The sequence below is a fragment of the Hoplias malabaricus genome, chromosome 12 (assembly GCF_029633855.1).
Source record: "Hoplias malabaricus isolate fHopMal1 chromosome 12, fHopMal1.hap1, whole genome shotgun sequence".
Lineage (NCBI taxonomy): Eukaryota > Metazoa > Chordata > Actinopteri > Characiformes > Erythrinidae > Hoplias > Hoplias malabaricus.
In genome coordinates, this window is record NC_089811.1 from 567,501 (window position 1) to 584,614 (window position 17,114).

Sequence of the window (17,114 nt, forward strand, 5' to 3'; positions counted from 1 at the left end):
TGATGGGTTTGTTCTTTTCTTGGGGACAACACTGTGTCCAAAGGTCCGTGTGAGTGTGGGTTTAGACCAGTTACAGATGGGGGCAGTGTTAGAGTCGGGAACAGAGTGTATTAATACTTCAATTTGAGGTTATTTATTTAAATAAAATCACTTTTTTAACACTGTGTAACATTTACTGTAAAATACCCCCCACCATCTGTGCGTCTAATAAAGCTGTTATAACATCTGTGTGGTTTCAGGCAGTGGGTGAGTCCCCTCAGAGTTCACCGGCTGCTCGTCTGAGGCTCTTCGTCGCTGTGGTTCCAGTCGGAGCAGGTGGAGGCGAGGGTCTCAGACAGTAGTGGACTCAGACAGGGGTCAGTGGGGGGGAAGGTGGGGTGATGAAACTCAAAGGTGAGGGCTGAAACGCTGTTTGTGTTTAATGCGATGTGTGTTTGCTTCGTGGCTGTAACAGGGCGGTGTTTCTTTGTCTCGGACCAGGTCTCACAGCTACTGACCTCAGCACTGGGAGCAAAGAGAGGAAGAGAGAGGATAAATGAATAAAGAAAGTCAGGATCAAACAGAGCTGCAGCGGAGCCGTGACTCGAGCTCAAGCTGATGCTTTTCAAGAGTCCAGACGTGTGAACAGAACGGGATCAAACGGCTCCAGCAGACTGACCACATCAGCTCAGGACACGGCTAACACCAGCCAACTCCACCATCTCAGGTCTTCTGTGGGTCACTGACACATTTAAAGGTGCAGTGTGTAAGATTCAGGGGCATTAAGTGGTGAGGTGCCTGTCTGCAACCAGCTGAGTTCCCCTCCCTCACCCCTCCCTCTCCAGGCTGCAGCTGCAACGTAAAACACTCAACACAGTCTGGGCACTTTATTGGAAACCCCTACCTTGTGCTTTAAACGGCCACTTTATTGGAAACCCCTACCTGAGCAGGGATTTGAAGTGAGACAGGGTCGAACAGTTACGAAGAACAGGAGGAAGAGGGTTCCAGTGTTTGGGGGCAGTGACACTGAATGATCTGACACTCATTGTAGAAGGTCTAGTAGAAGGCAGAGTGCAGAGATAAGACACAGAGAGGGACGCTATGAAGAAATAAGAGCAGAGAGATGTTCAGGAGCCAGACCGTGTAGTAACTACACCACACTGTGCTTAGGTAAGAGCCCTGGCTGCTGAGTTCTGGAGGTACTGGGACGACCGATCCGTTTAAAAGGTAGACCATAAACACGTGAGTCTCAATACTCAATGTGGGACAACTATCACTAAGCACGGTCCTTAATGACTTGGGATGGCTTTACAGCAACACCATCCAGGTCAATGGAGACGCTCATCACTCAGGGGAGTGCAGCTTTTGCTCCAACAAACAAAACGCCTGCTTTAGATCATTATTATGCAGCCTGAGGTGCATGAGCTCAGAGCCTGGGCAGAGACCGAGGCGGACATAGTGCTGACATAGACCTGAGTATTATCAGAATAGCAGTGGACTTTAAAACTCTTTCCTGACCAAGTGGTAGACTATAAATCATAAAGAGGAAAGGTCCGAGAATAAATCCCTGGGGCACACCACAATCTGCAGGAGCAATGCCGATGTTTATGTGTTGGCGTCCTTCCACTGCGGGCCCAGGCCAATAATGCCAGCACACAGTAATCTAGTCATAGTCTGTATTAAAGGGTGAGGGTGCTGAAGGCAGGGCTGGACACACCCAGCACACTCCCCTTTAGCTGCTGACACCATGGAGGGAAGCTGAACGGATTCTTCTGTGAAACAGACCCCACTCACGGCAGCTTGCTGGGATCAGGAACCGCGTGGTAAGTGTTGATAGTGGGCGCCGGACTAATGTCGCAAGGCTGCGTGTGTGTGATGGGACAGGGCCGAAGTGTGGTTACAGTGAGTGTGCACCTGTACCTGTGACGTTGACTCCGTCTGAGCGCTGACACCACACCGTTCTCTCGTTATTGTTCCACACACTCGTTCTCCATTCATAACTGTGGCATTTTCCCCCTACGGCAAACACAGAGGGACAAACAGCCTCAGTAACGGCAGCATTACACACAGGTGTTTCACAAACAACAAGATGGAGGTTATTTAAAACACATCTTTACTGTGTGTGTGTGTGTGTGTGTGTGTGTGTGTGTGTGTGTGTGTGTGTGTGTGTGTGTGTGCTGTACCTTTACAGGGTCTTGTTTCTAACACCTGGCTGGGGCAGGTGTCCTGGTTCTCCAGAGCCTGAACGACCACAGCCCGGGACCTCGCCTGCTGACCGATGGACTCGAAGCTCCGCCCCTCCAGACAGGTGAGCTGACAGGAGCTCCAGGATGACCACTCGGTCAGGTGACAGTCACCTACAGCCAAAATGACTCCATATATTGTATGTACATTTAGAAGCCTGAATATGTTTATATAATTCTCACATTTGCTCTGACAGATGTCATTACACCACAGAAACTCTAGGGGGAGTTTCACTTCAAAAAAGTAAAAAAAAAAAAAAGCTCTATGAATACACACTGTAGTCAACATGTGGCTCTGCATACTTTTTTGCCCACTTTCACCCGCTCTTCTATGCTCTTGACCCCCACAGGACGCCCACAGAGTGCTGGTGTAGAGTGGATCAGACACAGCAGTGCTGCTGGAGTTTTTAAACCCCTCAGTGTCTGGACCGAGAACAGTCCACCGACCAAAAACATCCAGCCGACAGCGTCCTGTGTCACTGATGAAGGACTAGAGGACGAGCGACACACACTGTGCAGCGACAGATGAGCTACTGTCTCTGACTCTACATCTACAAGGTGGACCAACGAGGGAGGAGTGTCTCACAGAGTGGACAGAGAGTGGACACAGGGTTTAAAAACTCCAGCAGCACTGCTGTGTCTGATCCAATCTACACCAGCACAACACACACTAACACACCACCACCACGTCAGTGTCACTGCAGCGCTGAGAATGATGCACCACCACATTACACCTGCTCTGTGCCCTGAGTGCTGAGGAACAGGGGGACAGAGGGGTAAGAAAGTATGCAGAGCAACAGGTGGATACCTTTGGCCAGTTCTGTGAAGACCAGACCCCAGGGAGGAAATGGAGTCATTTGCCATTCACTTCTATAGATCTACAGGAGGTGGACAGCATGGGGCTCTGAGAGTGAACACATTCAGGACCCCCCTCTGCTGAAGGTCATACACCAGTGAGCTACTAATCCTCTGTGAGGAGCAGCCCACCCTTTTATGCCACCCAGGTTCCACACCTCCACTTTACACCCACCCTGTCCTGCTCCGTCTTAATCCGGGATCCACACTGCTCTATAAACACAGTTATTAGCTCTGTCCCAGATCCTACTGAGCTCCCTAAGTAGGTAGTGACTTTGTAGGCAGCGCTCTAACGGTTGTCCGTCCTCAAGAGGCACATTACTGAGAACCTGTAGTTAGAAATCGATTGTGTCACGGCTTGTTCCCTCCCAAAGCATGTGACTGGTGTGTACTCCCCTCAGCTGCTAGTGTCACCTCCGTGTTTCAGTGCCGTGGAGTCAACTCTTCACGTTTTTATTGTGATTTTAATAATTAACATTGTTGAAGTTGAACCAAAGCAGTACAGGAACATGAGCTGGTCTCCTCTCCACACTCAGAGACGCAGACAGCAGCACAGTCAGAGCCAGAGCTTTTCTCAGACACGGTGTGGGCTTCAGGGACAAATACAAATGTAGAACAAAGGAGAAATACAGATGTCTCTGGGAAAAAAGAACTCAGGAAACAGCGGGACCACGTGGGAAAAACGTGCCGACTTTGTATTTGTTTCTTTCCTGGCGCCTCAAATAAACCCTGCTCTGTCCCAAACAGCGCCCTACACCCTACAGAGTGCACTTTAAAGATTTATAAAACCACTACTACCACAGCACTACACTGTGTACTGTGTAGTGAAGAGGAAGACGTGTAGCAGCCCTAGTGGTGTGGTGGTGTAACTGCAGACACCAGCGCAGAAACCTGTGGACAGTTTAACACACTCACGATGATCTCACCCAGGACCCTGATACCCTTCGCCCCGGGGGCCTGCTGCAGCTTCACCGCATCACTCTCCTTTAACTCGCCTTTAAAATATAAACACGTTTACACCACGCCTCTCTCTCTCTCTCTCTCTCTCTCTCTCTCTCTCTCTCTCTCTCTCTCTCTCTGTCTCTCTCTCTCCCTCTCTCTCTCTCTCTCTCTCTCTCTCTCTCTGTCTCTCTCTCTCCCTCTCTCTCTCTCTCTCTCTCTCTCTCTCTCTCTGTCTCTCTCTCTCCCTCTCTCTCTCTCTCTCTCTCTCTCCGTCTCTCTCTATCTGTCTCTCTCTCTCCCTCTTTCTCTCTCTCCCTCTCTCTCTCTGTCTCTCTCTCTCTCTGTCTCTCTCTCTCTCTCTCTCTCTCTCTCTCTCTCTCTCTCAGGGGCGCTGTCCAGAGATGTTGTGGAAGGGAGCCGTGTGTACAACGGACAAACATTTAACAGAGAACCCAGAGTCAAAGCCGAATAAAGCAGTAAAGCACGTCTCTCCGCGGTCCTCACTACAAACCAAGCGTGTCCTCGTTGGATTTCCCAAACTGAGCCGCGCCGGTTCTGCCGAAACACGGCAGATTGATTTCTCCATCTCTCCGGGATTCGTTCTGTTCTTCTCATAACAAAACAACAGCTCCAACATAAAACAGTCTTCCTCTCCGGCTTGTTTTACTGATCCGAGAGGGGGTATTGATTTACGCTCCCAGCGGAGCAGGGGAAGAGATGGGATGCAGCATTATTAAAACGGGAGCAGATACAAAAACATAGGCTGGGCAAAATTGTGCGTGTACCTGGACAGGTAGAAATGAATAGTGTCAGTGTTTCTATCAGTGTAGAGTGCTCAGCATAGTTCTACACAATTTCTGCAGCTAAGGGAAAGGGTGGGTTATAGTCTTAGTGTACCTGAAGAGTATATAAAGTACCTGGGCAGGTAGGGTGTGGTAGTCTGTACCTTTAGCATACTTTAGCGGTTAGAAAGGCTTGGGCACAAGATTAGTCTAATTGGGCAAATTCAAATGGGCTATCGGTTATTGTTACCAGGAAGGGGCTATATAGTAGTGTCAGTGTACCTGGGCATGTAAGAGGACTTTAAGCAGCTTAGTTAGCATACCTGGCCTTACAGACAGGTGTTGAGAAGTGCTGAGTGGTTGTGTTAGTGTACCTGGGCAGGTAAAACAGGTAGGACAATAGTATTTACACACCTGGCTGTACAGACAAGTGTTTACAGCTGTTGAGTGGTTGTGTTAGTGTACCTGGGCAGGTAGGAAGAGACAGGTATAGCATTAGTGGACCTGGCTGGACTGGTTAATAAGAGATGTGCAGTAGGGCTGAAGTACCTGAGCAGGTAGGAATGCACCAGCACTGATTGCTCTTACACCTAGGGGTGGGCAGTAGCACAGGGCTGGGAGGTAAGGTGAGTGTACCCGGGCAGGTAAGTGAACTCACCTGGGCAGGGGACGAAGCATGGCTGCAGCAGCTCCAGCTCGCTCTCTCTCCTAAAGCGTTCTCCACACTTCTCCTCCTCCACCATAGTGGCCGGGCCGGTGCTGCCGGGCTTCGGGCCGGGGGAATCGGGCCAGTGACCCCAGTGCACCACACAGGACAGATTCCTCTCCCGTACACCGTCTCCACACTCTGCCCCCTGCAGGAAAGGAAGACTGATTCAGTGTGTCCTGTTCCAACTATTAATGTGTGCCAGTGTCAGAGAACAGGCCGGGGTCAAGGTCAACGTATCTGACCTCAGGACCATTCCCAGGATTCACACAATGTGTACTAAGTATAGTTCGCCCTCCGTGGCTTGCTGATGGCTACAACGCATGGAAAATAAGTCCTAGCCCCAACCCTTACATATTCCTACACTATCAGAACTATTGCCCCAACCAATCAGAATCTAACCAGTCTTAACCAATCAAATCACAACATGACTCTGTCATGAGATGTGCAAAAAATAGAGAGATGTAGGAGACAGAGATGACAGAGAGACAGAGAGGAGGGGGACAGTGAGACAGAGAGGAGGGGGACGGAGAGACAGAGTGGAGGGGGACAGAGAGACAGATCGGAGGGGGACAGAGAAACAGAGCGGAGGGGGACAGAGAGACAGAGCGGAGGGGGACAGAGAGACAGAGCGGAGGGGGACGGAGAGACAGAGCGGAGGGGGACGGAGAGACAGAGAGGAGGGGGACGGAGAGACAGAGAGGAGGGGGACAGAGAGACAGAGTGGAGGGGGACAGAGAGACAGAGAGGAGGGGAACAGAGAGACAGAGAGGAGGGGGACAGAGAGACAGAGATGAGGGGGACGGAGAGACAGAGAGGAGGGGGACAGAGAGACAGAGTGGAGGGGGACAGAGAGACGGAGAGGAGGGGGACAGAGAGACAGAGAGGAGGGGGACGGAGAGACAGAGAGGAGGGGGACAGAGAGACAGAGTGGAGGGGAACAGAGAGACAGAGAGACAGAGAGGAGGGGGACAGAGAGACGGAGTGGAGGGGGACAGAGAGACAAAGTGGAGGGGGACAGAGAGACAGAGAGGAGGGGGACAGAGAGACAGAGAGGAGGAGGACAGAGAGACAGAGTGGAGGGGGACAGTGAGACAGAGAGGAGGGGGACAGAGAGACAGAGAGGAGGGGGACAGCGAGACAGAGAGGAGGGGGACAGAGAGACAGAGAGGAGGGGGACAGAGAGAGAGAGTGGAGGGGGACGGAGAGACAGAGAGGAGGGGGACAGAGAGACAGAGAGGAGGGGGACAGAGAGACAGAGAGGAGGGGGACAGAGATACAGAGTGGAGGGGGACAGAGAGACAGAGAGGAGGGGAACAGAGAGACAGAGAGGAGGGGGACAGAGAGACAGAGAGGAGGGGGACAGAGAGACAGAGAGGAGGGGGACAGAGAGACAGGGTGGAGGGGGACAGAGAGACAGAGAGGAGGGGGACAGAGAGACAGAGAGGAGGGGGACAGAGAGACAGAGTGGAGGGGAACAGAGAGACAGGGTGGAGGGGGACAGAGAGACAGAGAGGAGGGGGACAGAGAGACAGAGAGGAGGGGGACAGAGAGACAGAGTGGAGGGGAACAGAGAGACAGAGAGGAGGGGGACAGAGAGACAGAGAGGAGGGGGACAGAGAGACAGAGAGGAGGGGGACAGAGAGACAGAGAGGAGGGGGACAGAGAGACAGAGAGGAGGGGGACAGAGAGACAGAGTGGAGGGGGACAGAGAGACAGAGAGGAGGGGGACAGAGAGACAGAGTGGAGGGGGACAGAGAGACGGAGAGGAGGGGGACAGAGAGACAGAGTGGAGGGGGACAGAGAGACAAAGTGGAGGGGGACAGAGAGACAGAGAGGAGGGGGACAGAGAGACAGAGAGGAGGAGGACAGAGAGACAGAGAGGAGGGGGACGGAGAGAGAGAGTGAAGGGGGACGGAGAGACAGAGTGGAGGGGGACGGAGAGACAGAGAGGAGGGGGACAGAGAGACAGAGAGGAGGGGGACAGAGAGACAGAGAGGAGGGGGACAGAGAGACAGAGTGGAGGGGGACAGTGAGACAGAGAGGAGGGGGACAGAGAGACAGAGAGGAGGGGGACGGAGAGAGAGAGTGGAGGGGGACGGAGAGACAGAGTGGAGGGGGACAGAGAGACAGAGTGGAGGGGGACAGAGAGACAGAGAGGAGGGGGACAGAGAGACAGAGAGGAGGGGGACAGAGAGACAGAGAGGAGGGGGACGGAGAGAGAGAGTGGAGGGGGACGGAGAGACAGAGTGGAGGGGGACAGAGAGACAGAGTGGAGGGGGACAGAGAGACAGAGAGGAGGGGGACAGAGAGACAGAGAGGAGGGGGACAGAGAGACAGAGAGGAGGGGGACAGAGAGACAGAGAGGAGGGGGACAGAGAGACAGAGTGGAGGGGGACAGAGAGACAGAGTGGAGGGGGACAGAGAGACAGAGTGGAGGGGGACAGAGAGACAGAGAGGAGGGGGACAGAGAGACAGAGAGGAGGGGGACGGAGAGAGAGAGTGGAGGGGGACGGAGAGACAGAGTGGAGGGGGACAGAGAGACAGAGAGGAGGGGGACAGAGAGACAGAGAGGAGGGGGACAGAGAGACAGAGTGGAGGGGGACAGAGAGACAGAGTGGAGGGGGACAGAGAGACAGAGTGGAGGGGGACAGAGAGACAGAGAGGAGGGGGACAGAGAGACAGAGTGGAGGGGGACAGAGAGACAGAGTGGAGGGGGACAGAGAGACAGAGAGGAGGGGGACAGAGAGACAGAGAGGAGGGGGACAGAGAGACAGAGTGGAGGGGGACAGAGAGACAGAGTGGAGGGGGACAGAGAGACAGAGAGGAGGGGGACAGAGAGACAGAGTGGAGGGGGACAGAGAGACAGAGAGGAGGGGGACAGAGAGACAGAGAGGAGGGGGACAGAGAGACAGAGAGGAGGGGGACAGAGAGACAGAGAGGAGGGGGACAGAGAGACAGAGAGGAGGGGGACAGAGAGACAGAGTGGAGGGGGACAGAGAGACAGAGTGGAGGGGGACAGAGAGACAGAGTGGAGGGGGACAGAGAGACAGAGTGGAGGGGGACAGAGAGACAGAGAGGAGGGGGACAGAGAGACAGAGAGGAGGGGGACAGAGAGACAGAGTGGAGGGGGACAGAGAGACAGAGTGGAGGGGGACAGAGAGACAGAGTGGAGGGGGACAGAGAGACAGAGTGGAGGGGGACAGAGAGACAGAGAGGAGGGGGACAGAGAGACAGAGAGGAGGGGGACAGAGAGACAGAGTGGAGGGGGACAGAGAGACAGAGTGGAGGGGGACAGAGAGACAGAGTGGAGGGGGACAGAGAGACAGAGTGGAGGGGGACAGAGAGACGGGGGAGGTTAGAACAGATGTTTAATAATGACTCATTTCTTCAGGCTCTTCACTAACACAGAGCTATAAAAAGATTAAAACTGATTTATTCATCAAAGGTGTGGAGTTATAACACACACACATCAAAGACAACACACACAAACAAACAACAACAAACAAGGGGGAGAGAGAGAGAGAGAGAGAGAGAGAGAGAGAGAAAGAAAGAGAGAGAGGGATCAAGAGAGGGAGAGAGAGAGAGGGGGGGGGTGTCCCTGATCAGAAGTTTGCTCACGTCCCAATGACACAAAGTCCCTCTCTTGTTCACAAAGCACCTTTTCAAAATTCAATTAACCCCTCGCCCCCCTGTTCCCCCCCACTGTGGAGTACAGGTCACCCCTGAAGCCCCTCGGTCCTGGGGGGGTGGGGTGGAGAGGGGTGAATACCACCTCGAACCCAGGGTCACACAGAGGAGTAAACAGCACTCCTTTATCAGTCTGCTCCCCCAACCCACTCCCCGTGAGACCACGTCACTGGCCCAGTCTCAGCACACCTGAATGAGTGAATGAATGAATGAATGAATGAATGAATGAACAGATTAATAGCTTGGGTGAATGAGAGAATAAAGTGTCTGAATAGATGAAAAAAAGGAAGGAATGTATGGGCGTTCGTACCTGGACGGTGCAGGGCGTCCAGTCCCCGAGCAGCCAGCTGTAGCAGGGTGAGACTGGACACGGTTTGGTCTGAGACAGCTGTGAGGGACATGGCCTTCCTTCATCATGAGCTTCCTGCAGGACACGCCTAGAGCGGGACATCACGCCTGAACAGGACACAGGACAACAGAGGACTACAGGCTTACAAGGGCAATAAGGTCAGGAGGGTACAGGACAGTACAGGACAATGTAGATCAACACGGGACAATATCGGACAAAAGAGCTACGTCTCAGCTGTTTCTGAGCTGTGTGTCTCAGCTGTTTCAGAGCTAAATCTCAGCTGTTTCTGAGCTGTGTCTCAGCTGTTTCTGAGCTAAGTCTCAGCTGTTTCTGAGCTATGTCTCAGATGTTTCTGAGCTAAGTCTCAGCTGTTTCTGAGCTATGTCTCAGATGTTTCTGAGCTATGTCTCAGATGTTTCTGAGATGTGTCTCAGCTGTTTCTGAGGTAAGTCTCAGCTGTTTCTGAGCTTTGTCTCAGCTGTTTCTCAGCTATGTCTCAGCTGTTTCTGAGCTTTGTCTCAGCTGTTTCTCAGCTATGTCTCAGCTGTTTCTGAGCTGTGTCTCAGCTGTTTCTGAGCTAAGTCTCAGCTGTTTCTGAGCTATGTCTCAGATGTTTCTGAGCTATGTCTCAGATGTTTCTGAGATGTGTCTCAGCTGTTTCTGAGGTAAGTCTCAGCTGTTTCTGAGCTTTGTCTCAGCTGTTTCTCAGCTATGTCTCAGCTGTTTCTGAGCTGTGTCTCAGCTGTTTCTCACCTATTTCTCAGCTCATCCTAAGCTATATCTCAGCTGTTTCTGAGCTGTGTCTCAGCTCTTTCTCAGCTATGTCTCAGCTCATCCTAAGCTATATCTCAGCTGTTTCTGAGCTGTGTCTCAGCTCTTTCTCAGCTGTCTCAGCTCTTCCTGAGCTATATCTCAGCTGTTTCTGAGCTGTGTCTCAGCTGTTTCACAGCTATGTCTAAGCTCATCCTGAGTTATATCTCAGCTGTTTCTGATCTGTGTCTCAGCTGTTTCTGAGCTAAATCTCACCAATTTCTGAGCTGTGTCTCAGCTGTTTCTGAGCTGTGTCTCAGCTGTTTCTCAGCTATATCTCAGGTGTTTCTGAGCTGTGTCTCAGCTGTTTCTCAGTTATGTCTCAGCTGTTTCTGGCAGTCAGATTAGCAAATTGAAGTTAATGGTTTTCCTTCATTCCCCATTCATTTAAACCTGTTTTTGTGGCAATAGCTAGAGGAGCTTTCTGCTCTTTCTGCTGTTAATTTAAGAGGTAAAATGTGTTCTGGAAGCATTAATGATGAGTGTAATGAGAGAGTTTTAACCATTTGAGAAAAGACATTTAATGAAGAAAATGCTTGTTAGGTTTATGCTCACATTAAAGTGTGAATCTGGAGCCCACCAACCCACAAACTGTGAAACAAGACCCCAGTCAGTGTTCTGTGCGCTGCCTGAGTCAGAAACACAGGATAAAACGAGTCGCTCTGATTCTGCTCCGCTTCTGACGTCAAGTGCAGAGACTTTAGAATGGCCCCGCCCCCTCGTCTGAGTCCGTCCAATCACAGCGCCGGACCCGTGTTTATGTGAGAGCGCAAAGACGAGGTTAAACTCAGCAAAACAGACACAACGAGCGCGGAGAAATAAGAGCACTGAGTAAAAACGGAGGAGAAAGAGAACAGAGTGAAAACGGCTAAAAACCAGAGCTTCTGCTCCTCGCTCCTCACTGCTGTGCGCTCGGGGTCGGGGTGAACAGCGAGCGGCTCGTTATCATTTAAAGGAACAGGTGCTGAAAGCGGGCGTTCTGAACAGGGGCTGTTTACACAGGGGGAGAACACTGCTGTGGGGCTCGTGGGGTTTGGACCGAAGCAGGTCACAGAACTATGTTCCACTGTGGAGACGAGGATAAAGCTCGTTAAAAGGCTCTTACCTTGGTTCCCGCAGGTGTGAGAGCACTCCGTCCACATTGTCCACTCTGAGAGGACACAGCTGACTGGACAGCTCACTTCACACGACTCGGTCAGACTCCAGGGCTGAGGAACACCCAGCTGAAAACAACACACGTGGTTTTAATGTTTAGGCTGGTTGGTGTGGACACTAGTGTGGATTCATGCTGTAGGTGATCACCGGGGTAGGATCTCAGGGTTAAAGTACTTAACCCTTTCTGATCTGGTGGTCAGTGGTCAGTGGTGATTAGTGTGGACTCTTGGTGAGCTCCGTTAGAGCGTGTGTGGGCTGCGAGGGTCCGTGTGAGGTTAATAGCTGCGGTGAAGTGTGTGTGTAGTGGTGTGTAATGCAGAGTTGAGTGGAGGTTAATGGTTACCTCCTCACACACACTCAGCTCCAGCACTCGTCCATCGCTCCGAGTGCAGTCCGGCAGCCGTGACCTCTGGCCCTCACCACACACGGCGTTCTCGCTCAGAACGCAGCTACTCCAGCCTGTAACACACACACACACACACACACACACACACACACAATCATTTTCAGCACATCTAGGACCATGGTGTCCCTGCCTGAGCTCAGACCTGAACCCCAGTCTGTAATGTGGAAGGCAGTGTTGTTATCCACTACACTGACCAATAGTGCAATGGAATCTGCTGGGTGCTGATGTTGAGTGGGATTCATACGGGTCTAGACCACTCATAGCATTGGACACAGTGACTTTAGACTGATGTGCAGCTGCTCCAGAGCGCCCCCTTTCATGTAATTTGTAAATAGATTAATCACACTGTGTTCAAAAGGAGATGCAGATCAATCTCACTAGTTTATAGATATTTTTGAACTTGTAGTGTGTATGATACACCCCCCCCCCCCCCCTCTCTCTCTCTCTCTCTCTCTCTCTCTCTCTCTCTCTCTCTCTCTCAGAAAATGACCTCAGGAAATGAAGGAGATGGAGTTTATTCCATCTGTCCTTGGTCCCATTGTCTCTGTGCAGAAGCTGATAGCTCTCAGACGACTGCCTCAGACATTAAGATCTAAAGATTAAGCCCAGGTTTGGACTGGAGTCTAGCACTGCGCCGGCTCTGTGAGGGGGTTCAGATCAGTAGGGAATACCCTTATCGACTCCACTCACTCTCCTTCATTAGGTTCAGCTGCTGGAACATGGATTCTGTCGACTTACGAAGGACGAGGAGGGCTACGGGTCCTTACAGACACAGATTAACCCTGGCTGGGGCTACGTCTCTGTCTGGGGTAAGAGTTCCCAAAAAGAGATATCTTTAAAGAGCATGTGGCTGCTTGAGGAGATAATTTTAATCACACAGCAGCGTGGGGAGTGGGCTTAGTGAGGTTTACTCACCCTGTTGTAGCTCGAGGAGTGGGCTGAGGAAGACTTAACCACCTTTGTGTAGCTCGAAAACTGAAATAAATAAGGTTCAATAGTCCCCTGGCAGATTGAGGGGTGGACAGAACAAGTTTTAAAACCTATAGAGGCTCTTTGACAAGGCAGAGTGAGGTTTAATAGCCCCACAGTAGCTCGAGGAGTGGGCAGAGTAAGATTTAACCCTATAGTGGCTCTTTGACTAGGCAGAGTGAGGTTTAATTGCCCCAGAGTAGCTCAATGAGTGGGCAGAGTAAGATTTAACCCTATAGTGGCTCTTTGACTAGGCAGAGTGAGGTTTAATTGCCCCAGAGTAGCTCAATGAGTGGGCAGAGTAAGATTTAACCCTGTGGTGGCTCTTTGAGGAGGCAGAGTGAAGTTTAACTTGTCTAAGAGAAGCTTTTTTCCAGTAAAGGCTTCTCCATTGCTCCACCGCCTTTCAGATTAAAGTGTGTTACATAAACAGTGCCCGAGGTCTACAGCTAAAACAGCTCGTGATGCAGTCAGTAATCAGCAGTCCTGCTCGTCCTAGTATATCACTGAGAGCCTCGTGTCCAGGTTGTTGTCCAGTAGTTGAGAATGTCCCGTGAAAATGTGTAACGGATAAAAAAAAAGCATGTGTTCACCGCTGTGTGACTGTAGTTGCTATGGTAACCGTACCTGAGATGTTGTACTGGTAGGTGAAGCAGTTGGTGTTAGCGACGCACGGTTCTGTCTGGTTATTCTCTGGACACACAGCATCAGCGGCGGGGGGGCGGAGCACGTGTCTAGTCCTCATCCTCACTTTGCTCGAATCACACGGCTGACCAATAAAAACACAGCGTTAGTTACTGATAAACACACACACACCTGTGTTGTTACCCACCTGCCCATTGTGTTTTTTAAACTCCACTCCCACTCACTTAGGAGGTGTTTCTGATAAAGTGGAGTGATAAAGTGAGTGGACTTATAAACCCCATTTCCCAAAAACACTGGGATGCTGGGCAAAATGTAAATAAAGCAGAATGCAGTGATGTGCAAATCATTTAAACACTTCACAAACAGCTTTATAAAGAGTCGGGTCCAAGCCTCCTAAGAGCGACGGCAACAAGGAAAAACTCCCTTAGTCACGAGGAAGAAACCAAGAATCATAAGGTGGAACCCATCCTCCTCTGGTCCACACCGGAGAGCACCACAAATAACAAAACTCTCTTTAGAAAGTCAGTAATAATCAAAATATTTTTTAACCTTCCTCCTGTGTCAGCATTCTTTTATCGTCTCCTATGTTAATGAGTCGGTTTTGAATCAGAACCGTGTCTTAAATCAGCCATAAGACCCCCCCCCCCAAAAAAAAACAAACAAAAAAAACAAAAAACTAAACATTAATTATCAACCAATCTGTTTCTTCCCTCTTGTTGACCTCGTTATTCTACTTTTTTATCCATGAGAGGACTGGTTGTAATTGTTCATTGCTGCAGACTGTAAACTGGAGATGTACACGATACAAAATACCAACTCTAAACTGTCTGGGCCTTACGTGTCTGGACATGTCTGTCTTCCCTTGTTTTGTGAAACAGACAAAGATAGAAGCCCCTAACTGAAGCTCGAGTGGTTGTAGGAGGAGCCAGCTGTAGGCTGTTGTTGTACAGTGTGTTTATGAGTTCAGATTTGGCACTTGTTTTTGTTTGTTTTCTGATTTAAAATTATACCTGGGTCAAAACTGACCCTAACAACAGGAAAAACATAATTTTAACAAGAGCACTTTATAATGTATATATATATTATTTTGTTGAAATAGAAGTTCCTGACAAAGTCAAAAAATCTTGATGGACTCTTTTACCAAGGAGCCACGCTGCAGAATGTGGACTGGCCTCATCTCACTAAAATAAACAAGACCTGGCTTTTCCCAACTTTTCTGGAAATGACGTTTGTAGAAGAGTTGTGTTTCTAATAAAGTGGCTGGTGGTTAGTGGGTGGTGTTGTATGAAAACGTGCAGGTAACTGAACCTCCGCTGATTACGTACTGAAGCTGCATTTCTGGAGTGTGGGGTGTAGATAATCATCATCTCCATCAGTGTCAGAGACTCTGTGACTCCAGCACAGCCGGCTCTGGACCCCCGACTACCCCCCGACATGTGAACCCTCCCCCATTAGCAGTGCTGTCGTTAGCTTTGTGCGGTTAGCATCCATGCACCCAGGCTTTCTTGATGCATGAGATAATTAGGGATAATCAGAGGTAATTAGCGCAGCTCATTAGCGGCTCTGATGATTGGTGCGTTCGTCATGCAACCTGAGCACTGACAACAAAAATACAGAAATAAAGAAAGCTGTAGATCTCTGTCCCAGGACACAACCTCACAAACACAGCCCAGGGTCGATTCTGTCTTTGCTCTAACTCACATTGGTTTAGGTCACTAGTTAGTGGCAGTGTTAATTCACATGATAAATCAACAGTAGAGGGTATACCAGGGCAGTAAAAGGCAGTGGAGGGTATATCAGGGCAGTAAAAGGCAGTAGAGGGTATACCAGGGCAGTAAAAGGCAGTAGAGGGTATACCAGGGCAGTAAAAGGCAGTAGATGGTATATCAGGGCAGTAAAGGGCAGTTAGGGCTGTAAAGGGTACACCAGGGTAGTAAAGGGCAGTTAGGGCTGTAAAGGGTACACCAGGGCAGTAAAGGGCAGTAAAAGTCAGTAGAGGGTACATCAGGGCAGTAAAGGGCAGTAGAGGGTACATCAAGGCAGTAGAGGGTACACCAGGGCAGTAAAGGGCAGTTAGGGCTGTAAAGGGTACACCAGGGCAGTAAAGGGCAGTAGAGGGTACACCAAGGCAGTAAAAGGCAGTAAAGGGAACAACAGGGCAGTAAAGGGGAGTAAAGTTCAGTAGAAGGTATATCAGGGCAGTAAAGACCAGTAGAGGGTACACCAGGGCAGTAAAGGGTAGTAAAGGGCAGTAGAAGGTACACCAGGGCAGTAAAGGGCAGTTAGGGCAGTAAAGGGCAGTAGAGGGTACATCAGAGCAGTAAAGGGCAGTAAAGGGCAGTAGAGGGTACATCAGGGCAGTAAAGGGCAGTAGAGGGTATATCAGGGCAGTAAAAGGCAGTAGAAGGTATATCAGGGCAGTAAAGGGCAGTAAAGATCAGTAGAGGGTACATCAGGGCATTAAAGGTCAGTAAATATCAGTAGAGGGTACATCAGGGCAGTAAAGGGCAGTAGAGGGCACACCAGGGTGGTAATGGGCAGTAGAGGGTACATCAGGACAGTAAAGGGCAGTAGAGGGCACATCAGGGCAGTAAAGTGCAGTAAAGGGTACACTAGGGCAGTAAAAGGCAGTAGAGGGTACATTAGGCCAGTAAAAGGCAGTAGAGGGTACATCAGGGCAGTAAAAGATAGTAGAGGGTACACCAGGGCAGTAAAGGGTAGTAGAGGGTATATCAGGGCAGTAAAGGGCAGTAAAGATCAGTAGAGGGTACATCAAGGCATTAATGGGCAGTAAAGGGCAGTAAAGGGCAGTAAATATCAGTAGAGGGTACATCAGGGCATTAAAGGGCAGTAAAGGTCAGTAGAGGGTACATCAGAGCAGTAAAGGGCAGTAAAGGGCAGTAGAGGGTACATCAGGGCAGTAAAGGGCAGTAGAGGGTATATCAGGGCAGTAAAAGGCAGTAGAAGGTATATCAGGGCAGTAAAGGGCAGTAAAGATCAGTAGAGGGTACATCAGGGCATTAAAGGTCAGTAAATATCAGTAGAGGGTACATCAGGGCAGTAAAGGGCAGTAGAGGGCACACCAGGGTGGTAATGGGCAGTAGAGGGTACATCAGGACAGTAAAGGGCAGTAGAGGGCACATCAGGGCAGTAAAGTACAGTAAAGGGTACACTAGGGCAGTAAAAGGCAGTAGAGGGTACATTAGGCCAGTAAAAGGCAGTAGAGGGTACATCAGGGCAGTAAAAGATAGTAGAGGGTACACCAGGGCAGTAAAGGGTAGTAGAGGGTATATCAGGGCAGTAAAGGGCAGTAAAGATCAGTAGAGGGTACATCAAGGCATTAATGGGCAGTAATGGGCAGTAAAGGGCAGTAAATATCAGTAGAGGGTACATCAGGGCATTAAAGGGCAGTAAAGATCAGTAGAGGGTATAGCAAGACAGTAAAAGGCAGTAGAGGGTACATCAGAGCAGTAAAGATCAGTAGAGGGTACATCAGGGCAGTAAAGGGCAGTAGAGGGCACACCAGGGTGGTAATGGGCAGTAGAGGGTACATCAGGACAGTAAAGGGCAGTAGAGGGCACAT

The 17,114-nt window shown here is 50.4% G+C and overlaps 1 protein-coding gene across 1 annotated transcript in view; it reads right to left on the bottom strand.

Moving 5' to 3' along the window:
* Positions 1-17,114, bottom strand: part of thsd7ba (thrombospondin, type I, domain containing 7Ba) — a 181,955-nt gene that overhangs the window by 37,094 nt on the left and 127,747 nt on the right. Inside the window, exons 19-25 of the mRNA XM_066686841.1 lie at positions 13,514-13,655; positions 11,855-11,970; positions 11,462-11,579; positions 9,508-9,653; positions 5,460-5,655; positions 2,163-2,336; positions 1,900-1,995 (exon numbers count right to left, since the gene is read on the bottom strand). Coding sequence (XP_066542938.1) covers positions 1,900-1,995; positions 2,163-2,336; positions 5,460-5,655; positions 9,508-9,653; positions 11,462-11,579; positions 11,855-11,970; positions 13,514-13,655 — 988 coding nt within the window. The remainder of the gene's footprint in view (positions 1-1,899; positions 1,996-2,162; positions 2,337-5,459; positions 5,656-9,507; positions 9,654-11,461; positions 11,580-11,854; positions 11,971-13,513; positions 13,656-17,114) is intronic.